The following is a 22,942-nucleotide window of genomic DNA, read 5'->3' as shown; positions in this document are numbered from 1 at the left end:
AATTCCTGAGTGCAGAGCCAGGAGTCAGCCCTGAGCACTGTTTTGGGATCTGGCCCAATAACAAATTCAGCAGAGGGCGGAACCCCCGGCCCGGCCGCCCTCCCTGGGCTGCGGTGCCTTTAAGGAGGGGCGTGGCCACAAGGGGGGCGTGTCCAGGGCGGGGCGGGGCCTGCGGCGGGGCGCGGGGCGAACTCCGGACGCAGCGTCCGTCCGGCGGCGCGGAGGGGCTGGGGCGCGTCGGGGGCCGCGGGGCTGCGGGTTCGAGGCCCGGCCGAGGTAAGGGGCGCCGTTCCGGGTGTCACCCGAGAAGCGTGTCCCGGGTCGGGACTGGGAAACTGAGCGCAGGAATGTTCCAGAGCGCGGGCGCGCGAGGTCAGCGCGACCCCCTGCCCTGCCCCTGCGCCCCTGACCCTCCTCTCCTCTCCGCCCTGCAGATTCCGAGCTCGGGGCGTCCCCGGCCGGCGCCCCCGACACGCGGGCTGACTCTCCAGCGGGGGTCCCGGGGACGCGAGGCTCCATGTCCCGCCGGCTGCTGACCCGGGGCGACCCGCCGGCGTCCGCGCTGTCCAGAGGAGGACCCAGAGCCCCGCGCCCGCGGGTGCCCAAGTGAGGTGGGGAGGGCAGAGCAGGCGGGCAGGTGGAAGGGGGCAGGTACCCTCTGCCGGCCGCGCCCCTGCCCCGCGCCCCCGGGCTTCCCCCTGGCCCAGCCCCGCGCTCCCCGGGGCCTCCCCCGCACCCTCCCCGGGCTTGGCCCCGGCCCTGGCCCTGTCCCCAGTGGGCTGTTGGGAAAGACCATCCCCGAGTTGCAGAAACCGCCCAGCCGCGGCCACCGGCAGGGGAGGAGCCTGTCTGGGGTTTGCTTTTCCCTCCCCCTCCCTCCCCCAGTTTTTATTTGTTTGGAAGGAACCTGGCGCTTTGACCTGGCAAGGAGGGAACTAGGCAGATGCTCACCCGGAGGGGGGGTGGGGGGTGTCTCTCTCTCTCACACACACACACACGCACACACATGCACACACATGCACACACGCACACACCAGTTCTGCTTCTGATCAGCAGGGGACAGTGGAGCAATTCACTTCCCTCTGGCCCTTGATTGCCCCACAGGACAGGGGTGGGGGGCAGGGGGGCAGAGGGGAGGCTGTCCCGCTCTCTCCCCCAGCCCCCTCCTGGGGAGAGCACTGGGGGAGAGGGCCCAGGATGGGCTGAGTGCCAGTGTGCCCTGATGAAGTGGGGATCAGGGCGGACGCCTTCTTGTTCCGTGAGTCCTCGGACAGCTGCCGGCTGCCTCTCTGTGCCGGCTTTTGGTGTTTCCCGCCCTCGGCACTTGCTTCCTGTGCCTTTCGGACTCTTCTGGTCCCAGGAGGCAGAAATCTGGGCGTGGGAATCTCCTTCGGAGTCCTGGCAGTCTTAATTTTTGTTTCATGTTTGGGGGGGGTTTGGACCCCCCAGGCGGTGTCAGGGATTGAACTGGCTGCGTGCAGGGAGGCACCTTCCCCTGTGCTCTGCTCTGACCCACTCCTGGCGCAGGGTGGGGCATGGCCGTGAGGGGTCTGACTCTTCATGGAGGCCTTCAGGGATTGCAGCTGGAAGCCAGGGTGTGGCCCCCAGAAAAAACTGCACAGCCATATCCTGGTGTCTGCCCGGTGGCGGGGAGGGTTCTCCTGCGTTCCTGCGCCAGGTGTCTGTCTAGGGTCACACCTACCTCTGCTCCCCTCCCCCCAGGCCCGAGTTGCCAGCCCCTGGGAGCTGAGACCTGCAGAAGGGGGAGCCGGGGCCGGACCCCGTTGGGCGCACATGGCCAGGTACCTGCAGCAGGTGCCGAGTTTGCTCGGGCTCCTGCTCACGATGGCGGAGACGGTGTCCGGGACCAGCGGTCCGCCGCCGCCAGGGTCCCTGCAGTTCCTGCCCACCAGGGAGAGCCGGATCCCCATGGGAGATGTGAGTATCTGGGCAGGAAGCTGGCATGAGGCAGGGCAGGTGGGATCTCCCAGCCGATGTTTATTGGCAGCTACTGTGTCCTGCCTGAGGACCAAGACAGGGGACCCTGTCCTGGGGCTCCAGGTAAATGTTCTCCGGAGTCTGGAGGGTTCCTGGGCAGGGCTGGGGAACCTCTGAGTCCTGTGACTGCTGGGGCAAATGGCCTGGGGCAGGAGCTCATTGGACACAGGTCTGTTGGCCTGGAGGCTGCCTGGAGGGCTGAGAGGTGAGGGGCAGGAGGTGAGGCCAAGGACTGTTTAGTGGGCTGGAGTGATAGCACAGCGGTAGGGCGTTCGCCTTACAAGCGGCCAACATGGCCGACCCGAGTTCGATTCCTCCGCCCCTCTCGGAGAGCTACCGAGAGTATTCGATATGCCAGACACAGTAACAACAAAGTCTCCAATGGAGACGTTACTGGGACCGCTCGAGCAAATCGACGATCAACGGGAGGGCCTTTAGGGCTGGAGCGATAGCACAGCGGTAGGGCGTTTGCCTTACAAGCGGCCAACATGGCCGACCCGAGTTCGATTCCTCCGCCCCTCTCGGAGAGCCCGGCAAGCTACCGAGAGTATTCGATATGCCAGACACAGTAACAACAAAGTCTCCAATGGAGACGTTACTGGGCCCGCTCGAGCAAATCGACGATCAACGCGAGGGCCTTTACCTTTACCTTTACCAAATTAGAAAAGGCCTCCTGGGCTCAGTCTGGGAGGTGAGATTTGTTCAGAACAGCAGGGCGATGAGACTCTCAGCAGAATCCCAAGTTGATGCACTGGCAGGGGGGCAGGGGAGGGGGGCACCCGCGGGGAGGGTCCGAGTGGCAGGAGCAGGAGGGGCTGGGAGTGCGTGAATGGAACGTGGCAGCTGGGGACCCTTAAGGGACCAGGCCAGTGGGGGGGTACATGGGGAGCCGGCACGCAGGGACCCCTGGGGTGTGGCCAGAGGTGCACTTGGCAGTGGGAGGGGTGGAGCGGGGGTGGGGGGGCGCCCCGCTGAAGGCGGCTGGTCCCTCCGCGGGTGACGGCCTGTCGCCCCCAGTGCCGGGGGGTGTGTGACCTGAACGCGTCGGCTCGCTGCGTCTTCGTGCGCACCAACCCGGACTGCCACAGCCCCGGCGGCTACCTGGACTACCTGGCCGGCATCTTCTGCCACTTTCCCGCACACCTGCTGCCTCTGGCCATCGTCCTTTACGTGAGGCCCCCTGGGCTGGGCTGGGGACGGGTCGGGGGGTGGGGTTTGCGCTGGGCCCGGGGACCCTCACCCCTCCTCTCCATCACCCCGCCAGGCCCTCTGGCTGCTCTACCTGTTCCTGATTCTTGGGGTCACCGCGGCCAAGTTGTAAGTCGGCCTTGGGGCTCCGCTGAGCGCGAGGTGGGGGTGCAGGGCCCCCCTCCCCTGGAGGCTGTCTGCCGCTCTCCGGGTGGCACTCGGGGCTAACTCCTGGCTCTGTGCTTGGGGGTCACTCCTGGCATCGGGGGACCCTCTGGGGTGCCGGGATGGAACCTGGGTGGGCTGTGTGCCAGGAAGCCCCCTCCCCACTGTGCCATGTCTCTGCTCCCCACCCTCCCCCAGCTTCTGCCCGAACTTGTCAGCCATCTGCACCAGCCTCAAGCTGTCCCACAATGTGGCAGTATCCTTTGCCTGGCCCTAAGGGGCTGCAGGGGGCTGGGTGGGCCGTGCCCTGCACCGACCACCCCCTTAACTCGCCCTCCCATGGCGTCACCTTCCTGGCCTTCGGCAACGGGGCCCCCGATATCTTCAGCGCGCTGGTGGCCTTCTCGGACCCGCGCACGGCTGGCCTGGCTGTGGGGGCGCTGTTCGGTAGGCGCGGCTGTGAGGGCGGGTGGGTGGGGAGGGGAGCAGGGGGTGCAGTGTGCTGAGCCCGACCCTTCCCGCAGGCGCCGGCGTGCTGGTCACCACGGTGGTGGCAGGGGGCATCGCCATCCTGCGCCCCTTCACGGCCGCCTCCAGGCCCTTCCTCCGAGACGTCTCCTTCTACCTGGTGGCCACGTTCCTGACCTTCACCGCGTGCTACCTGGGCAAGGTCACGCTGGTCTGGGCCCTGGGTGAGACGGGGCCCGCGAGGGCCAGGGGAGCGGGCAGGGGCTGATGGCGTCAGTGCCACATTGGTGTGTTTCAGGGGTCACCCCCGGCGGTGCCCAGGAGACTGGCTTTGGCACTGGACGGGGGCCAAGCTCCAGCCGTTGGGCTGAGTGACAGCAGAGGGCGCAGGGGGCGACAGGGCGGGGGCCCAGCGACCTCCAGCCCCCCGCCTCAGCTTCCCGAGTTCTCCCTGCGAGGGTCCGCGCTGCTCTGCTCTGGGCTGCGGTGACGCGTGTCCCCTCCGCAGTCTGCCTGGGCCTGTATGCCTTCTACGTGGTCACCGTGGTTCTCTGCACCTGGGCCTATCGCTGGCAGCGGCGGCGAGCGCTGGCCTGCTCCATACCCGGGACCCCAGGTGAGGCCACTCCCCCCCAACGGCCCCCGCCGTGTGCCCCTGCCCCGCTGGCTCCCTGTCCCTCGCGGCGCCGTCACCACTCACGGTCACTCTGCTGCTCACCGCACTCCAGGGCAGCGGGCTGTCTGTCCGTGTATCCGTCCGTCTGTCCGTGCACATGCTTGCGGACACACGCGCACAGAGCACAGAAGCCAGCATTTACGCACGTGGGTTTACACGCCGCAGAGATCCATGTCGCCAACACATGCACACAGACACATCAGAAGTACCCACGGTCACAGATGCACACGTGACACACACACGAGGCCTGCAGCTACACATAGGCACACGCATTCACAGACACGCCGATGGTCACACCGCATATGTGAGCAAACAAATCTGCACACGTGACATGCTCCGTATACACAAGCACATGCCCACACACACTCACAGATAGCACATCACGTACATGCCATGTACATGAACACACGTGCAGGCGCATCCTCACAGATGCGCATATAACATACATCGCCTCATGAACAAACGTAGGTGCACACACAGACACGCAGGCAGCGTAAACGTGGCACATGTGCGCACCCGTTCATAGACCCATATGTACACGCCATGCGCTCACACACAGATCTGCACCCACATGCACAGATGCCCCCCGCATGCAGACTCAGAGCTCATGGTGTGGAGCACATGGGCACGCGTGCAGAGTGGCCCACACGCCTGACACACGGGCACAGGTGCAGGCACTGGTGTGCCACGTGCCCATTCCTGTCCCCAGCCCAGTGGCCACCCCCTCACAAACACACACACACACACACACGTACACACACACACACATCCTCCCCAACACGAATGTGCTTCTGTAAGTCTGCCTGAGGGGGCTGCCTGGCTTAGAGGCTGAGCCTCCACTTGGGCCCCCAGGTGCCCCTCACTGCCTGAGCCCCCTGGTCCTGCCTCAGACAGTGCCAACTGCAGTGTGTTGTACCCCAGGGGGTTCAGGGCATTGTCATCCCCCTCCCCCGCCGAGGGAATATACCGAGATCCTTTGAAAGTTCAGCCAAGGGCCTGGAGCGATAGGCCAGTGGGGAGGGCATTTGCCTAGCATGCAGGAGACCCAGGTTCAATCCCCGGCATCCCATGTGGCCCTCCGAGCCCACCGGGAGCAATCCCTGAGAAATGTCCAGGGTGGACCAAAAAGCAGTAAAGCCCAGCCAAGGTTGGAAATGAACAGATGTGCTGCTACCTCAAGCCTAAACCTGTCCTCTGGCATGGCCACACGGCTCAACAGGGCTCCCCCCCCCCGCCCCTGGCCTCCAGGGCTGCCCAACTCCTGGCCTTGGCGGGGCTGCATGGGGCCGGAGAGGCGGCACGGCCCTCTGTGCTCTGGGCTTCCTGCGCCAGTTTGGTTCCTCAGAGGTGCAGCCCACCCCACCCCATACACACGCGCGCTCACACACACACACACACACACACACACACACACACACACACCCCACAGGTCTCTGGGCCTTTGCAGGATTTGGCTTATCCTTTTGTGGGAAAATTTCAGGGCTCAGACTGGGGGGAAATCTAGAGACCCCTCCCCTCCAGATCCCCCCAGTCCACCCGAGTGATACCTCATTCTGATTTTTTTCTTTGTTTAGCTTTTTGGGTCCCACCCAGCGATGTTCAGGAGTTCCTCCTGGCTCTGCACTCAGGAATCACTCCCGACAGAGCTCGGGGTTCCCTATAGGATGCCGGGGATCGAACCCAAGTCAACCATGTGCAAGGCAAACACCCTCCCTGCTGTGCTATCGCTCCGACCCCTGTACTAATTTTCATATATGCCCACCTGTTGGCCTGTGAATTCCGTTCTGTAGGACCACACTCTGATTTCCAACTTTATGCAGAGGCACCTGCCCCCTACAGGAAGTCTGCCAGGATTTTATTCCTCCTTTGCACACTTTGTCCCTGGGCCTTCAGAGTTCGGTTCTTATCACCCCTGGAGGACTCCCCAGAGGAGGTTCCCGCTGGAAAGGAAGCAGAAGCAGGAGGGGCCCCTGACTCTGCATTCTGCACAGGGTGCTGCAGCCCCTCACAGTCCTCAGGGGCGCAGACATGGGAGGCTCCGGAGGGTGTGGGGGGCTGGGAGACCCCAGCAGCACGGGGCCCACAGAAGTGCACCCACAAGGGGGCCCATGTGACACGCTCACACCCTCTCTCCCCCCAGCAGAGCTGCCGTCCGACTCCGAGGAGGACCCAATGTCCTCCAGCACCTACAGCTCCGACTACTGTGGTGAGTGGGGCCCGCAGGGCGCGGTGGGGAGGGGGCGGCCGCCCACACGCCGTCACACCCGCCTGTGCACGCAGGGGAGGAGTTCCGGCCGATGCTGTTCTACCAGGAGCCCACGGCACGCATCCTGGCCCGCGGCCTCAGCCCCCTGGACAGCAGGACGTGGAGGGCCAAGTCCACCACCTGGAGGGTCCTCAAGGTGCTCAAGGTATGACCAGGCCAGTGCTCGCGATCAGGGGAGGCTCTGAGTTCGGCTGCGGGCCTAGCCCGGGGCTCTGCAGGAGGACGTTGACCCGGAATAGTGCAGGGGGTTGGGGGTTGGACCAGCCCCACCACACACACACACACACACACACACGCACGCATTTGTAGGCAGAGATGGGGGGATCTGGGTGGGGGTGAGGGGCTGGACCAGGGAGCTCAGGGGACTAGGGTGAGAGCTCCGGGCACTGGCCGCCTCGCTGGGCTCTGAGGCAGCCAGGCGCCCCTCCCCCCCCACGCTCCGACAGCTGCCCGTGGAGTTCCTGCTTCTCCTCACTGTCCCCGTGGTGGACCCCGACAAGGATGACCGGAACTGGAAGCGGCCCCTCAACTGCCTGCACCTACTCCTCAGCCCCTTGGTCGTGGTCCTCACCTTGCACTCAGGGACCTGTGAGTGCTCCCCGCCACCTCCTCCCTGCCACCACACTGCCCTTCCCGGCTGTGGAGGGGACACTGCGTATTCAGACCCCCTGGGCCAGCATCTCTGATGGTTGGTCCACCCCGGTCGCCCCTCACAGTCCTCAGGCTCAGTCGCCAGCCTCAGCGTGTAGGGTCATGCTGGGTGGGCCTCTAGGAGGAGGTGGCTGAAGCTGGGTGGTCAGTCCCCTTTGCCCGTTTGCCCCGGCCACAGATGGCGTCTACGAGATCGGGGGCCTCCTGCCTGTCTGGGCCGTGGTGGTGGTCGCAGGCACAGGCTTGGCTACAGTGACCTTCTTCGCCACATCCAACAGTGAACCCCCCCGGCTCCACTTGGTAAGACTCGAGGACCCTGTGACCTTGGCGGGCAGCACGCCGGGCTCCCAGACGGGCCCCCTGCCCTGGTCTCTGGAGCAGCTTGGCCAGCAGGTCCTGGGGGGCATGGCTGGTGTTCCCCGGGGACCCGGGGATGGCTGTGGGCCCGTGAGCAGGTGTGCCCACGCCAGTGCCCACTTTTCCCTTCTCTTTTTGCTCTTGGGCCACTCCCAGCTGTGCCCAGGGCTTACTCCTGCCTCTGCCCAGGGGTCACTTCTGGTGGGCTCAGAGTATGGGGTGCCATCTGGAACCCCGGTCAGCCCCGGTGGGACAGCGAGGGCATGCTGAGGGGCACACAGTTTCTGTTCCTGTTTGGGGGGGCACAGGGCATCGCACCCCATTTCCCTGCAGCGCCCATGGCAGGGAAATGGCGTGAAAGAAACGGGACCCCGACTCCCGCCCTGAGCTCGCCGGCCACGGGCGCTGCACGCTCGGGCCCCCCAGCTCATGCCACCAGGCCCCCACCAAGCCCTGATTCCCCCACAGCTGGGGCCCAGCCTGACCCCCCTCCTCATAGCTGGGGCTGAGCCCTGACCCCCCCCCCACCACACACACACATGCCCTCCCCCCTCAGCTCTGGGCCTTCCTCGGCTTCCTGACCAGCGCGCTGTGGATCAACACGGCCGCCACCGAGGTGGTGAACATCTTGCGGTCCCTGGGCGTGGTCTTCCGGCTGAGCAACACTGTCCTGGGCCTCACCCTGCTGGCCTGGGGCAACAGCATCGGAGGTGACTTGGGGCGGGTGGGGCATCGGGTCCCGCTCTCGGGGGAGGGGCGAGGCACACCCTGCACCCGGGGATCATAGGCCCCCCCACCCCCCGGGCCTCTCCATTCCTTGCTGTGGGAACATCCCGTGGTTTCCAGAGTGCACACAAGGCATGGAGCCCCTCGAGGTGCCCCCCCCCAACTCCCTTCCTGGCTATAGCTGCAGTACGGTTGGCCAGGTTGTACACTGCACAAGAGGGTCCAGACAAGGGTCTGGGGTGGGGAGGAAGGCTACAAGCCTCCGCTTTCGCGCCCTTCGTGGCAGAGAGGGGCTGAGTGCAGCCAACCGGGCTTGCCACGGGCATCGCACCGACCAGGCTGCCTCTGGTGGGAGGCAAAGAGGTGGGCTCCACGGGGTTGGGGTGGGGACTGTCGGGAAGCCCCGGAGGGCCGGGAGCCACCGCCCCCCACGAGCGTCCCCTCCACGCAGACGTCTTCTCGGACTTCACGCTGGCGCGCCAGGGCTACCCGCGGATGGCCTTCTCCGCCTGCTTCGGCGGCATCATCTTCAGTATCCTTCACGGCCGAGAGCCCGGGGTGGGTTCTCCCGGGACTCCCGGGGCCAGTGCTCCAGCCCCCTCAGCCGTCCCCAAGGGGCTGCCCTGGGCCGCCTTCACAGAGAGGCCCCTCTTGTCGGGGTGGGGGGTGCAGAGGCCAGGAAAGCTGGGCTCCCCCTTCCCCCTGGGGCCGTGGGCTCTGTGTGGCGTTTCCTGAGCAGGCCGCAGACATGCTGGTGGGCGTGGGCCTGGGCTGTCTGCTGCAGCTGTCCAGGGGCATCCCGGAGGTGAAGGTGAGTGGCCTGCACCCCCGCTCTCCCGTGGCCTCCGCGTCCCACTGCTCACTGTGTGATGGGGAGTGTCTTAAACAGAGCACAGGGAGTTCCACAGGGAGGCCCCGCCATTCCTGGGACGGGGGGGAGGGGGGGGGCGGGCCACAGTACCAGGGTGACGGGGAGCGCATCTCCGGGCCTTGGTTTTGCCCTCTGTGAAATGGGCCAGTGACCCTCCTGTGCAGGAGTGAAGGACAGGGCAGGTCGTGCGGGAGGCTCGGGGGTGGGCGGTCCAGTGCCCGAGTAGGCGGGAGGAGAGTCGAGGGCCCTGGGCAGACTGTGCTTCCTGACTGGACGGAACAGAGCCCCGGAAGTGCCCTACAGGCCCTGCGTCCCGTGGTGGCCCTGGCTTCACGTGGGCTCAGAGGAGCTGGGTGCAGGCTGGCTCTCGGGCTTGGCAGGGAGACAGGGGCGGGGGCCACAGGGTGCCTTAGTCATGGGGAGTCACACCTGGCAGTGCTCAGGGGACCATATGGGATGCCGGAGATCGAACCTGAGCCAGCCGCGTGCCAGGCAAACTCCCCGCTGCACTATTGCTCGGGCCCAAGGCTTGGCCCTTCCGAGGCAGCCTGCCGTTCCCAGCCCTGTCTGCCGCGTTCCTGCTCTCGTTTCCCACCTAAGGCTGTGGGCAGCTGCCCCCCAGGCCCCTCCCACCCCGGCCCTGTAGCGTGTGTGTGTGTGTGCATGCGTGTAATGTGTCGTGTGTGGGGCTGGCTTGCCTACCTGCCTGCCTGCCGGCTCCAAGAGGCCCTCCTGCCTTCGCTCCTGCACTGGACACAGGCTGTCCTGGGGGACTGTGACCTGGTGACCCTGTCACCGAGAGCCACTTTGCAGAGCTGCTGTACCTGCGAGTGTGTATTCACCTGCCTGAGTGCCTCTTTCTGCGCGCGTGTGTGCATGCACGTGTGAGTGTGTACGCGCGTGCGTGAGCGTGTACACACGTGTATGTCAGGCCCGGATGCTAACCGAAAACAAGGAGGAAACCGAAAGGGTGGGGGTGCCCCATCCACGTCACAGGTTCCGACTGGGGGGGGGGGAGAGAAGGGTCACGGGCAGTTTCGCTTCCTTTCTCTCCTTTCTCGTGTTGTGGCATGTTCTCCGGCACCTGTGTGTGTGTGTGTGGGGGGGGTGTCTGTGTGTGTCTGTGAATTTGTGTACACATGCAACTGTTTTCTCTCGGAAGCGCAGAGCCCACTACCCCAACTCTGATGGGCGGGGGTGGGGGGTGGGGAGGATAAGCTGGTGGGCACCCGGGAGCGGTGACTGGCATCTCAGGCACTGCAGACACAGGGAGCTCTCCGATCCCCACGTGGAGCCCCCCATTTCGCTTGAAGGTTCAGTCAGAACAGTGAGCAGGGCGGGATGCTCAGCCCCCCCTGAGCACCCTCCTCCTCGGCCCATCAACCTCCCAGCTCCTCTGGGGGTGTCTCCCAGTGTGTGGGGGAACCCCCTGCAGGCGCCATGCGGGGTAAACGGGCAGAAACAGGGTGTGCTGGGGCTGGAGCGATAGCACAGCAGGTAGGGCGTTTGCTCTGCACGCGGCCGACCCGGGTTCGATTCCCAGCATCCCACATGGTCCCCTGAGCATCGCCAGGACTCAGCCTTGAGTGCAGAGCCAGGAGGAACCCCTGTGCAAGGCCGGGTGTGACCCAAACAGCAAAAAAGAAAAAAGAAACAGGGTTTGCAAGACCCAAAGGCTTCAGATGGGGGGGTGTGAGGGCCTGGAAGGTTCCCCGCAGGCTGGGAGGTTGGAACGGGGCCCAGGAGGGCTGTGCAGTGACCGTCCCCCCATCCCCTGCAGCTGGAGCCCGAAGGCCTGCTGGTGTGGGTGCTGGCAGGCGCCCTGGGGCTCAGCCTCGTCTGCTCCCTGGTGGCCGTGCCCCTGCGCCACTTCCAGCTGGGCCGCGCCCACGGCTGCTGCATGCTGCTCTTCTACCTGGGCTTCCTGCTGGTGGCGCTGCTCACCGAGTTCGGGGTGATTCGCCCGCGGAGCGTGTGAGCGCCGCCCTGCTGGCCGGGAGGTATCGCTGCGGGCAGCGAAGGCCGGGTCCTTCCCAGGGTGGCCAAGATCCCCCGAGGGTGCGGGTGCGGGGCTGGCCCCCTGGTGCTCCCGCGGCCACCTACCAGCTGCATCTTTACCTTGGGCCCTGAGTGACCACCAGCCCCTGGACTTGGACCAAATGTTTGGAGTCTTGGCTGCCCCGGGAGACAGCAGGACTGCAGCTCTGGACACGTGCGGCGGGAACCTTCCCACTGGGACCTTGGAATTAATGCAACGGATTCTTGCACTGTTGCACGCTGGCCCGTGGCGTGGCCGCGGCTGCCCCCCGCTGCAGACACCTCTCCCTGGACCTGGCTCCCAGCCGCCAGCAGGAGCCCGTCTCTGTGCCTACCTCAGGGGAGCCCGGGCTGGGGGGTCCCGGGCCCTGCCCGCCAGCGCCACCCCCTCCCGGCAGCCTCCGCTGCTCGCTGCCTTGGGCCGCACCTGCCTCTTCTCCAGTGCCAAGTGAGGAAATGCTGCAAGCACCCGGATCGCGCCTGCTCCCTGCTCTCCCGGCACCCTGGGGTCCCTGGCCCCCTCCCCAGCCGGAATCAAGAGGCGCAGCCTGTACAAAGCTGAGGCGCCTTTATTCACGTGCCGGAGTCGCGCCGACGCCGGGTCTCCTGGGTAACAAATCGCCAACGTACAAACCGAAATGCGGCCTGATACAAAATGATAGTCGCGTGCTGAGGAGTAAGGCTGGGGTGGGGGGGAAGCAGGGGGGGCGGACGGGGCCCCCGAAGCGGGTGGGGCAGGGCCCGGTCCCAGGACACCTGGGAGGCGGGAGGGGGCGGGGTGGTGAGCAAGTGTGCTGGCCGGTGTGTGTGGCGGCCCCCCGGCCCTCGGCGCCCCCAGTCTGCCCCGCTCCCTGCCTTCACCCACAGGGGTCCGGTGCCCCCACCCCCACTGCACAGGCCTGCTGCGGGGCAGAGGACGGGCCTCCGTCTGGGGCCAGCACGCCTCCTGCTTCCGAAATGCCCGTTTCACCGCACAAAAGCTAAAAGGCACTGAGTGTGCAAAATGTGGAGCTCCTTGTGGGGGAGCGGAGGGGCCCGGAGCCACAGCCCCCCCGGCCAGGAGCACTGCCCCTGGCTCCCGAGCCCCCCTGGGAATCTCAGTGGTTCTCCTTGCCTCAGTTTCCCCAGAGAGCTGTGCTTTGACAAGAACCCCCAGGGGGCTCTGGGGGGGATGTGGGGGCCCGCTGCGTGCCCCTGGGGTCCGCCATGACTGCGGGGACAGGTGGTGGGTGGGTGGGGGCCCTTCCACGCAGCTGGGGGCTGGAGTGGCCCCTCCACCCTCGGGCCGACTGAGGGGCCCCCGACCCCACCGCGGCTTACCAGCCCTGCCGGAGAGGCCTGCGGCATGTGGGCTCCCCACCCCCCCGCCAGCCCAGTCTGGGTGCTGCCCAGACCCCCGAGGCTGCGCCCTCCTGTCGCCAAGATGGCTAGCGATGAGCTGAGCGATGGGGAGGAGGAAGGCCCCAGCAGGGGTGCAGCCGGGCACGGGTGCCCCCGAGTTGCCCACCCCGCCGGGGCACCCCCTCCTCAGTGGTTTTGTCCCTAAAGCAAGAGCTGAAAGGCCCGAGGCGGGGCTGGCAGGCGGACTGGGTGGGCTGGCGGGGTCCCTGCAGACCCCCAGCATCTGTCCCGGGTGGGGGTGGGCTTCCTGCGTGGCCCCGAGCCCTGCCCACTGAGCCCGTGGCGCGGGGTGGGCCCTGAATGCGCATCTCAGCGCGGAGGTTCTGCGGACGCAGGCGCGGTGCCTTAGGTGATGGTTCTGGCGCGGGGGCGGCCCGGGGGCTGCTGGGGGGCGGCTGGCCCCCCACCGAGCAGGCGCTGCTCCTCCTCCTGCTGCCGGGCGTGCTCCTCGTACCACTCCTAGGGCGCAGGGCGGGCAGGCGTTGGGCGGGTCGCAGGGGGGTCCCCCCCGCAGCCAGAGGGGCGCCAACAGCCCTGCCGGGGTACTCAGTCTCCCGTGAAGGAGACCCACTGCAGTAGCGCCATGAAGGGGCCACGCCCCTCCCCTCTGCTGTGCGCCCCCGACACCCACCCCCCATCCCCACCTGCTTCTACCCTCCACAAGTCAGAGGTCCCGCCACGTCACCCCAGGCTTGCTGCCTGCACCAAGGCTGAAGGAGCATTTTGGGAAACAGCAGGGCGGGCTGAGGACTGGGCACCGTGTGTGTGTGTGTGTGTGTGTGTGTGTGTGTGTTGGAGGCGCAGGTGCCGAACCAGTAAGCCTGAGCACTGCATCAGTAATCCTGCCCCAGGAGGCATAGTCCTCAGTGCCCCAGGACAGCTGGGGATGGCCCGTCTTTTTTAAGCTTACAAAAGGAGGGACGCGCAGATGCTCAGGGGTCGGGCAAGTGCCTCACAGCCCCCTCTGATCCCACATGCGGCCCTGAGCACCACCAGGAGTGAGCACTGCTGCGTGTGGTCCAAATCACAAAACCCCTGCAAAACACCCCCACCATTGGACAGGCAACAGGAGCTCCCTGGTGGGCTGGGGAGCAGACAGGGTGCGGGGAGCCACACGGGACTGGCTATCAGCGTCCTCCCCACTGTGCTCCCCACCGCGGCCCCCACCCGCCTCATTCTTCTGCCCTCATCTGACACGGGCAGGCGAGGGTGGAACTGAAACCCGCACCGAGTGCTCTGACACCCGAATCGTAACCGAGCTTGTGTTTGCATGAGGTGGGACGGTTTCGGTCCCTGGTCCCCGAGGTCCCCTGAGCACAGAATTGGGAGTAACCCCTGAGCATCGCAGGGTGAGGCCCAGAAGCAAAAAAAGGAAAAAAAAGAGAGGGAGGGAGGCCTGAGCCGAGACTGTGCAGGGAACAGACGCTGGTGCAGGGCCGAAGGGCCGTGGGTCAGAGGTCAAGAGTTCCAGGCTGGGACAAGTCAATCACAAAAAAAAGGTCCCAGAAGGGGGTCCTGCATCTTCCCCGCCCCCCTGGCCAGGAGAGGGCGGCGGGGCTGGGCCTCCTACCTGGATCTCCTCCTGGTACATCTTGAGGCTCAGGTCGCTCTTGGTCCTGGATCTCCGTCCCAGGAACACCATGGCGTTTTGCTGGGGGCGGGGAGCAGAGGCTGTGGGCGCCGGCCCGGCCCTCCCCGCACCCTGTCGCCTCGCCAGCGCCCCGTGCCTCACCTGCTGCCTCTCCATCTGGGCGAGGAGCCTGAGCAGCCGTGGCACGTCGGACGAGGCCCCCCGTGTCTCCCGGAGCAGCCCCAGGGCGCCCAGCAGCTCGTCCTTGGACAGCTCCTTCTCCAGCGTGATGCCGCTGTCCACTGTGGGGACACGAGCGTGCTCCAGCCCCGCCAGCCCTGCCCCCGGCCCTTCCCTCCCCGAGGTCAGGCTGCCAGGTGGGAGGCCCCGAGCGTGAGGGAGGCTGAGGCAGGAAGCACCAAAGTCCTGGGCACGCACACGAGTGATGCCCTTTATGGAGCATGCAAGGTGTGGGGGGCCTCGGGGGCTGTTTGGGGGCATCTAGAACTGTCTGGGGGCACCTTAGGGTATCTGAGGGCACCTGGAGGTATCTGGGGGCGTCTGGGGGTATCTAAGGGCATCTGGGGGTTTCTAGGGCACCTTGGGCTACCCGGGGGTACATGGGGTAACTGGGGGCATCTGGGGCTGTCTGGGGACCCCTGGGGGCACCTGACACTGTCTGGGGCATCCAGGGCTGTTAGGGGTCATCTGGGGGCACCTGGGGGGATCTGAGGGCATCTGCGGCTCTCTCAGGGCATCTAGGGCTGTCTGGGGGCCCAACACTATCTGTTTGGGGCGCCTGGGGCTGCCTGCGTCTAACTGGTTGTCAGAGCGTGAGGGCGGGAGCGGAGACCTGGGAAGCCTGGTCCAGCCCAGCGAAGGGAGACGAGGCAGAGACGAGCTGCGAGCACCAGGCCCCCGGGCTCCATGGAACTGAGCAACATGGGATGCCCTTGTTTCCAGCTGGTCCAGGGAGCCTGCCCCAGATGCCGGACCTGTGTGTGCCCTCCAAACACTGACGTGGATAATTTTCAACTTTTTAAAAAGGTTTTTTTTTTTCCTGTCCTACGTTTAGAAAGCGGGGGGCCAGCACTTGCCAGGTGAGAGGCCCGGCAAGCCCCAAGCACAGAGCTGGGAGTAAGCCCCGAGCACCGCTGGGTACCCCCCACCAATTTAAAAATCAGGACAAACAGGAGATCTAGAAAGATCACCCTGAAAGAGAAGCAAGAATGGCCCAACAGCCAGAAAGCAGCCAGCTGGGCAGAGACAGCGGGGCAGACGGCTGGGCGGACAGAAGGGACAGGCAGACGGACAGGCAGATGGACAGGGAGACGGCCGGGCCGCGGGCGCACACCTTCTGAGTCCTGGTTCTTGCGACTGTAGTTCATCCGGAAGACGAAGGCCTCAAGGATGAAGGCGACGATGATGGTCATCACCACCTGGGCGGGCGGGAAGCATGGGCAGCGGGGGCGGCCGGGGCCAGGGTCTGGGTGGGCAGGGGCTGGGTGGGGGGGAGGCGGGGGGCGAGGCAGCCGGGCCCGGGGCCTACCATGGTCACGATGTAGAAAGTCATGAAGTACAGGCGGCTCCAGTGGGAGGTCTGAGAGGTGACACCCTCCTGTGGGCAGGGGCCAGTGAGCAGCCTGGGTAGCGGGCCTGTCACCCACCCCCACCCCATAATCTCGGCTACCCCGTCACCTGCTCCCCCACCCTGCTGGGCCCTCAACCGCCCCTCCCCATGCTCCCAAGTCTGCGCACTCCTCAGACTCCCCCCTTGCGCCCTAGGATTGAGCTCCCCATGCTCCCTGGATCTGTGCTCCCCCGTATTCCCCACGGTGTGTTCTCCCCCGTGCTCCCGCATCTGTGCTCCTCTCCCATGCTCCCGCGCCTATGCTCCTCTCCCGTGCTCCCGCACCTGTGCTCCCTTCATGTTCCCCAGGTCTGTGCTCCCCATGTCTGTGCTCCTCCCCCATGTTCTCCACATCTGTGCGCTCCCCCCGTGCTCCTAGGTCTGTGCTCCCCCTGTACTCCCTCCGTGCTCCTGGGTCTGTGCTCCCTCTATGCTTCCCAGGTCCGTGCTCCCTGGGTCTGTGCTCCTTCCCGTGCTCCCGGGTCTGTGCTCCCCCCACGGCTGTGCCTGGACTCCTCACCATGATGATGTACCAGTTGTTGACAACCGTGAGCTCAAACAAGGTCACTGTCAGGGTGGGACAGGGAAGACGCAGCTCCGTCAGACCCTCTTCCTCCTCCACGCCCTGCCCCCCCATGCTGCCACTCCCTCTGCCCGCGGGGTCAGGACACTGGGAGGACCATACCAGGGCACCCCTCAGGGCCTGCCCCTGTGGCTTGTCCCCGGGGAGTCACATGATGGACAGGGCTGGGCGGAGTCCCGGGTTTGGAGCTGAGGCCCTGAGCGGGGCCGTGCCAAGGCACTGAGGCCGGCAGGGGGGTGGGGTGGGGGGTGTCCCCTACCAGTCACTGTGCCCCTGCTGGCCATATACAACGCTCCTTGGGTGCCCAGAGGCGTACAGGGGCAGGCCGCGGGCACTGGAGCGGGTGGTGAGTGCCGGAGTGGGCGCAGGGGCGGCGCTCACCGAAGCTGTTGAGGAGGTTGTCGAAATTGTTGAGATAATAGTACCCCGCCTCCACCACTGTCCTGTTGCCCTCCGTGCGGTTCAGCCAGCGGTAGGCGTCGGCCACGGTGCTGGTGCTGGGGAGCCACAGAGCCGCAGCCGTTTGTGGGCACCCGCAGAGGGTGGAGGAACCCCGCGGCCGCCCCACGTGGTACTGTGATGTTGCTGGCCCGACTCGCCTCGCCAGCCCCGAGAGGCCCTGGGGGTGGGGGCGCAACCCTGGGGGGTTCTCCAGGCTGGAGGGGGGCACTGGGCGGGGGGCTCAGAGGCGGTCTGGTTCTGAGCACTGCGGGGGGCTCTGGCCCCTCCCGCTCAGAGCCAAGCCCCAGCAGGACCCCAGAGCCACTTTCGGGCAGACAGGGAAGCGGCTGGGAGGGGCTGGGGTCCCGGGGAGGGTCCCGGTGGTATGAGGCTGTGGTTGGAGTCTCCAGGAGGTGCGACACGGTCTGACTGGGTCCCTGGGGGTGTGGGGAAGTGGCGGGCTCCCGGGGGTGCTCACTTGCAGCAGTTGGGGTACAGGATCCCGCAGAAGAATTCCATGCCCACGATGGCGAAGGAGTAGTAGAAGATGAGCAGGGTGAGGCCCAGGCTGGGGAGAGAGCGCAGGGGTGATGGGCCTGGCCGGAGAGCGCCGGGCGACCCCCGGATCGAGGCTCCCCCCGGAGTCAGCCCACCCCCCGCCCCGAGGAGGGGGCAACGTGGCCGGGAGGGGCCGCACCTGGCCATCCGCGGCAGCAGCTCGAACATGGTGTCCAGCACGTTCCGGTAACGCTTCTTCAGCTTGAAGAGCCTGCGGGGGGGGGGGGGGGCGCACATGGATGACGGAGGGCAGGAGGCCCAGGACTGCCCCCCACAGGACACCCGTCCTCCCGAGGCCCCGCCTGCACGAACACTGCACGGCTGGAAGGCCGATGGCCGTGCCGGGCCCAGGGAGGGTCACAGCTCCTGTCCCCGAGGAAAGGGGGCACGCTCACACCCCCGCCACTCCGTCACTCGCCATCCCCACCCCCCATGCACGCTGGCGCCCAGACAGGCCCCGGCCCCCTCCCTCCCCTCCCCTATCTCCTCTCCGGAAGGCGGGTCAGGGGCTGCTGCCCGTTTCCAAAGGGACCCTCAGAGCCCCAGAGGCCGGGGCGGGTCCCCTGCTGCGTCCTGGATGTTCGTCTCAAACACCCCTTCCCGTCTGAGAGGCCCTGGGTGGCTCCTCAGACACAGACCCTTGGCCAGGGGGCACCCGGGGCTGGTCCCACATAGCCGCACCCCTCCCTGCCCCGCTGGGCCGGCACCTCAGCAGCTGGAGGGGACGCAGGACCATGATGAAGTAAAAGGGCTCCATGTTGAAGGCCACGGCCAACAGCCCCAGGAAGGCGAAGGCCGTGACGAAGAAGTCGAACCTGCAGGGGACAGAAGCCGCCGGTCAGGTCAGCGCTGACCCCCGGGACAGCCATGCCCCGAACACCTCCTCTGGGAAGTCCTCCCGCACCAGGTGACCCAAATGTGCCCCCCCCCCCGCCCTGCGGTCCCTGACCCCAAGGAAGCCACTAAGGGAAGGGGCCCGGAACTCACAGGTTCCATCCAGAGGACAGGTACTCCACGGGGCCCAGGCCGGCCACCTTGAGGAACAGCTCCACCCCATAGACTGCAAAGAGAGGCAGCTGGCAGCACCCTGCCCAGCCTCTGCGCCCGGCGGGGAGGACGTGTGGGCAACACAAGGGGCCGAGCGGGTCAAAGGGACAATGGGCATCGAGGGGAAACTCTGTGCCTCCGTCCGCCCCCTCAATGCTCAGACATCGTCTCTCCTGGCACCTGGGGTTTCCCTGGCACCTCCCCGGGGATAGGCCTGGCCAGCGGGAGGACATAGGGAGGTGAAAGCCACACAACGGGGATTCAGAGGTCAGAGGAGGATGTGGAAGACGAGGAGGAGGAGGAGGAGGAGGAGGAGGAGGAGGAGGAGGAGGAGGAGGAAGAGGAGGAGGAAGAGGAGGAGGAAGAGGGAGAGGAAGAAGAGGAGCCAGGCTTAGGGTCAAAGCAAAGGGATATGCAAAGGCCCTGAGGTCGACAGAGGCCACAGGATGGGAGGACAGGGTGCAGGCGGCATGGGTGCTCGGATCTCAGGCCGGGGGCACAGGGCGAGTTTATGGGGGCAGGAAGACGCGACACCACTTCCAATCCATGCACGGGGCTAGGGCCCCGCTCCGGACACGGGCACTTACTGGAGAGAAAGACGAGGTAGCTCCAGGGCACGTGCTGGGAGAAGAAGTTCCCACCTGGGGGAGAGAGGGCGGCCGTTCAGGGGGGACAGGCAGGCAAGCCCGGGCCAGCCCACCACTGGGGCCCACCTTTCAGCATGAATGTCTCCAGGAGGATCCAGACACCGTTCACCGCCACCACCAAGTCTGCAGGACGGGGCAAGAGGTGCTGTGTGAGGGTCAGCGCGGAGGCACGTCCAGGCCTGCTGTGTCCAGCTCCCCCACAGACATGACCCCAGCGGGTGGGAAAGCGGGGTACACGTCGGGGCCAGCCTCGCGCACAGCGTTCAGCAGGACAGAGCTCAGTATGTGGGAAGAGCAAAGGCCCTGTGGCCAGCAAGGCGAATTTGTGCCACTCTTGCTCTCGTGGGGCCTGCTTCAGAGAAAAGAGGAGGATGCTCTCATGCACCCGCCAGGCGGGTCTCTGGGATGTGCCGTGAGCTGGAAGAGCCTCAGGCAGGCCCTGCAGCGACTCAGCCGTTGGGGCACGCACGTACCCGCCGAGCAGCATGTGTAGCGGGCATTAAGATACCCCCCCCACCCGGCTGTTGGGTGCTGAGGACAAGAGCAGAACCGGCCGCTTGCACAGGTGCCCGAGAGCTGGACCGTCAGACGTGAGTCCCGTGGCTCGCTGGGGAGGACGGGGGGGGGGGGTGGGGGGAGTGGAGCAGGGCGTGGGGCTGACACTCACACATGAAATACCGGAAGGCCTTGGACTTCACGAGGATGTTGATGCCTGCATAGAGAGAACAGTGACCAGGAGGTGTCCCCGGCCGGGACAGGCTGGTCCGCAAGGAGGTGGAGGAGGTGGGGGAGGGACCCCCACTCTCAGAGTGACCCCCACTTTGTGCTCAAAGCCCCCCAGCCCCACCCCATACACAGCCTCAGACAGGGCAGCAGGGCCTGGGACCGGGCTGTCCCCTCCCGTCTCGACCTGAAATTCCGAGTGCCAACCACCTACGGGTGGGGCTACCAGACCAGCTCCTGCCAAGAGCCAGCTCTCAGGAGTATCACCGGGGTCCTGGCTGACCCTCCAGGTCTCCTCAATGCGCATGGCACGAGGGGATGGTCCGAAGACACGGCCGGGCCAGCACCTGCAGGACCTCCAGTTCCAGCTCTGCATCCCCCCAGCACAGCCCGCGGGGATCCCAGGGGAGAATGTCCCCCCCCACACACACACTGTATTCATCCTATTCAGCAAGGGTCTAGGAGCAAGAACCGGAGCACAGCATGGAAGCATGACCCAGGGTTGACTCCCGGCTCCCCAGATGGTCCCCAAAACTGCCAGGAGAAAACCCTGGGCAGGAGTAGGCGCTAAAACCCAAAACCAACACCCCCAGAAAGAAGGGAGCAGGAGACAGGTCAGGGTCTAGGCTGTGTAGGCTGTGCCTACGTAAGGATCGGCGCCAGCTGTATCCTAGAGGCCCACCCCCCACTGCCATTGCGGCCCCGAGCCGAGCCACCCAGCCCAGCTGGCCGGTATCACTGGGAGAGGCCAGGACCACAGGTCTTACGTGGGAGCCCCCAGATTCTCCGGGACAGACACAAGCGGGAGCCTTTGTAGGCTCAGAGTCATCAGTGAAGGACTAATCGTCTCTGGATGGTTTCTCTCTCTCTTATTTATTTACTTTGCTCTTGGGGCCGCACTCAGCAGTGTGCTAGGGGCTTCTTCCTGGCTCTGCGCTCAGGAATCACTCCTGGCAGTGCTTGGGGACCATCAGGGTGCCGGGGATTGAGCCTGAGTCAGCCACTGCAAGGCCCACACTGTCCTGTGGTTCTGGCCCTGTCTCGGTACGATTATTTTGGTATGAACACAGCAGAGTCTTTTGTTTGGCTTTTAAGCAACTGATTTCTTTTTTTTTTCCTCTCTTTTTTGGGTCACATCTAGCAATGCTCAGGGGTTCCTCCCGGCTCTGCACTCAGGAATTACTCCTGGCGGTGCTCGGAGAACCATATGGGGTGCTGGGAATCGAACCCGGGTCGGCCTCGCACAAGGCAAACGCCCAACCTGCTGTGCTATCACTCCAGTCCCTAAGCGACTGGTTTCCTTCCCTTCCTGCCTGTGCACAGACCCCCAGCATGGTTCTAAAACGTTCCATGCCCCCCACCCCCCCACTGCTCACCTTTGAAGATGAGGAAGGCGGTCCGGGGTAGCTCGTCAAACCAGTGCTCTCGGTTTTTCTTGGCCTGGAGTGGGCAGTGTCGGTGTGAGCAGAGACGCACCCTGAGCTCGGGCCCAGCTCTGCCCCTGGCTTTGTGGGGACCATGGGATCACGGGGTCTGACGTGAGGACAGGCCGGCCAAGGACAGCCTGACCCATGTCCAAGGACACAGGCCTCGGGAAGGTCCAACAGCTGCCGGGTGTCCCGGGTGCCTGTCCGGTCGCGGCTCTCTTAACCGAGGGGCTGTGGGTGCCCGGGGTCCCAGGAGCCCTGTGGGCCTGGGTCCGGGTCTCCTGCCTGAGTCCCCCAGCAGGGCCAGAGCCTGAGACCACTTTCCACCCCGCAGGGCCGACTCTATCCCCCTCTCCATCCCCGTCCACTGCACCTTCCACTTCAAGGCGGCCACTTCATAGATGTCGTAGAAGTCCTTCAGGCTGTCAGAAGCAACGTGGGAGGGTCAGGCCGGACCCTGGGGTCAGAGCACGGCCGGCCCCCCACTCCACGCTCCCACCCGAGCATGGCCCCGGGCCCACCTGAGCAGGGCCCCACCGCTCTGGTTCAGGGCCTTGAAGGTCAGGTAGCGCTCCCAGGCGCGCATGCGGGGCTTGTAGAAGCGCATCAGCCCGTCAAACTGCCGGTAGGAGATGCCGCCGGGCTTCTGGGGGGCGGAGGGGGAGACAGCGATGTCGGGGACCCCCAAGCACCCCTGTCTGGGGGGGGTGGGGCAGCTGCCCCGAGACCCCACATTACCCCAGACCCTGGGGTGCCCCTCGCCCTGGCCTCCCCGGCAGCCCCCGTTTCTGAAGCCGCTGGCCCTGCGGGGACCCCGGTCCCCCCCAACCGCACACCTGCTGGCGGCCGAGCAGCCGGAAGGCGTGCTGGATGGCCGTGCGCTTGTGCAGCAGCAGGGACTTGAACTTGCGCTTCTCGATGTCGTTGAACGTGTCAAACACCACGGCCAGGAGCTGAGGGGGGAGAGAGGTACCTGGCTGTCGCCATGGGGGACTCGGGGGTCCAGAGTGCAGAGACACCCCCAGGTGTCTGGGGAGACCCTTGGGCCGCCCCCTCCCCACCCAGGGCCCAGGGTTCGAGTCCCGGAGGACGCCGTTGTGCCGCGCCACACGATTCCCTCCAGCTGGAGGACGTGGTCATCCAGAGGCCCAGCTCACCCTGTTCTTCCCCCCGGGGGCGGCCAGCTGGGCATGCTGACTGGAGGAGGGGGCCAGGGGTGCCCGCGTCAGCACCGGACACCACGAAGGTCACTGCCAAGGCCTCCTCCCTCCTCCCCTCCCCCGACCAGGGGTCACAGCGCTGAGCCTGGTGTCCTCGGGAAGGGGACCCAGGAGCGGAGCAAAAGGGACCTTCCCAGACTACCCGACATCACGCCCGGTGACACTCAGGGCATCCTCCTGGCTCTGCGCTCAGGGATCGCTCCCAGCCGGGCGCGGGAACCGTATGAGAAGGCAGGGATCGAACCCGAGTCGGTCGCGTGCAAAGCAAACACCCTCCCCTCTGCCCTATTGC

The 22,942-nt window shown here is 65.8% G+C and overlaps 2 protein-coding genes across 3 annotated transcripts in view; one reads left to right on the top strand and one right to left on the bottom strand.

The window, feature by feature from the left end:
- Positions 1-215: 215 nt before the first annotated feature.
- Positions 216-12,046, top strand: SLC8B1 (solute carrier family 8 member B1). 2 transcript variants are annotated; one of them, XM_056107246.1, is made up of 17 exons: positions 216-276; positions 435-611; positions 1,723-1,938; positions 3,016-3,168; positions 3,263-3,315; positions 3,550-3,608; positions 3,694-3,798; positions 3,876-4,043; positions 4,328-4,435; positions 6,639-6,701; positions 6,776-6,906; positions 7,208-7,349; positions 7,591-7,712; positions 8,326-8,479; positions 8,947-9,027; positions 9,242-9,306; positions 11,147-12,046. In XM_056107246.1, exons 3-17 carry the CDS (start codon positions 1,795-1,797, stop codon positions 11,342-11,344), a joined length of 1,746 nt encoding a protein of 581 aa, XP_055963221.1. In that variant the 5' UTR covers positions 216-276; positions 435-611; positions 1,723-1,794; the 3' UTR covers positions 11,345-12,046. The 2 variants fall into 2 exon arrangements, with proteins under 2 accessions (XP_055963221.1, XP_055963220.1); XM_056107245.1 differs by having other exon boundaries at positions 6,636-6,701.
- The window catches only part of TPCN1 (two pore segment channel 1), a 34,538-nt gene continuing 23,550 nt past the window's right edge, over positions 11,955-22,942 (bottom strand). Inside the window, exons 11-28 of the mRNA XM_056107244.1 lie at positions 22,267-22,383; positions 21,952-22,076; positions 21,804-21,852; positions 21,380-21,443; positions 19,948-19,992; positions 19,347-19,403; positions 19,221-19,274; positions 18,574-18,646; positions 18,294-18,401; positions 17,726-17,797; positions 17,507-17,596; positions 16,969-17,084; positions 16,525-16,571; positions 15,924-15,992; positions 15,729-15,813; positions 14,537-14,676; positions 14,375-14,455; positions 11,955-13,263 (exon numbers count right to left, since the gene is read on the bottom strand). Of these exons, the coding sequence (XP_055963219.1) occupies positions 13,150-13,263; positions 14,375-14,455; positions 14,537-14,676; positions 15,729-15,813; positions 15,924-15,992; positions 16,525-16,571; positions 16,969-17,084; positions 17,507-17,596; positions 17,726-17,797; positions 18,294-18,401; positions 18,574-18,646; positions 19,221-19,274; positions 19,347-19,403; positions 19,948-19,992; positions 21,380-21,443; positions 21,804-21,852; positions 21,952-22,076; positions 22,267-22,383 (1,506 nt within the window). The 3' untranslated portion in view covers positions 11,955-13,149. The remainder of the gene's footprint in view (positions 13,264-14,374; positions 14,456-14,536; positions 14,677-15,728; positions 15,814-15,923; positions 15,993-16,524; positions 16,572-16,968; positions 17,085-17,506; positions 17,597-17,725; positions 17,798-18,293; positions 18,402-18,573; positions 18,647-19,220; positions 19,275-19,346; positions 19,404-19,947; positions 19,993-21,379; positions 21,444-21,803; positions 21,853-21,951; positions 22,077-22,266; positions 22,384-22,942) is intronic.

The sequence above is a fragment of the Sorex fumeus genome, unplaced genomic scaffold (genome assembly GCF_029834395.1).
Source record: "Sorex fumeus unplaced genomic scaffold, SorFum_2.1 ptg000155l, whole genome shotgun sequence".
Classification (NCBI taxonomy): domain Eukaryota; kingdom Metazoa; phylum Chordata; class Mammalia; order Eulipotyphla; family Soricidae; genus Sorex; species Sorex fumeus.
The sequence above is the reverse complement of the archived record's forward strand: the minus strand, read 5'-3'. Positions and strand labels throughout refer to the sequence as shown.

Bases quoted from the DNA above. Each gene is read 5' to 3' on its own strand.
- SLC8B1 (XM_056107245.1), top strand. From the start codon at position 1,795: ATGGCCAGGTACCTGCAGCAGGTGCCGAGTTTGCTCGGGCTCCTGCTC. The intron at 3,169-3,262 runs GTGAGGCCCCCT...TCACCCCGCCAG, and splicing joins CTCTGGCCATCGTCCTTTAC to GCCCTCTGGCTGCTCTACCT. The intron at 9,307-11,146 runs GTGAGTGGCCTG...CATCCCCTGCAG, and splicing joins GGGGCATCCCGGAGGTGAAG to CTGGAGCCCGAAGGCCTGCT.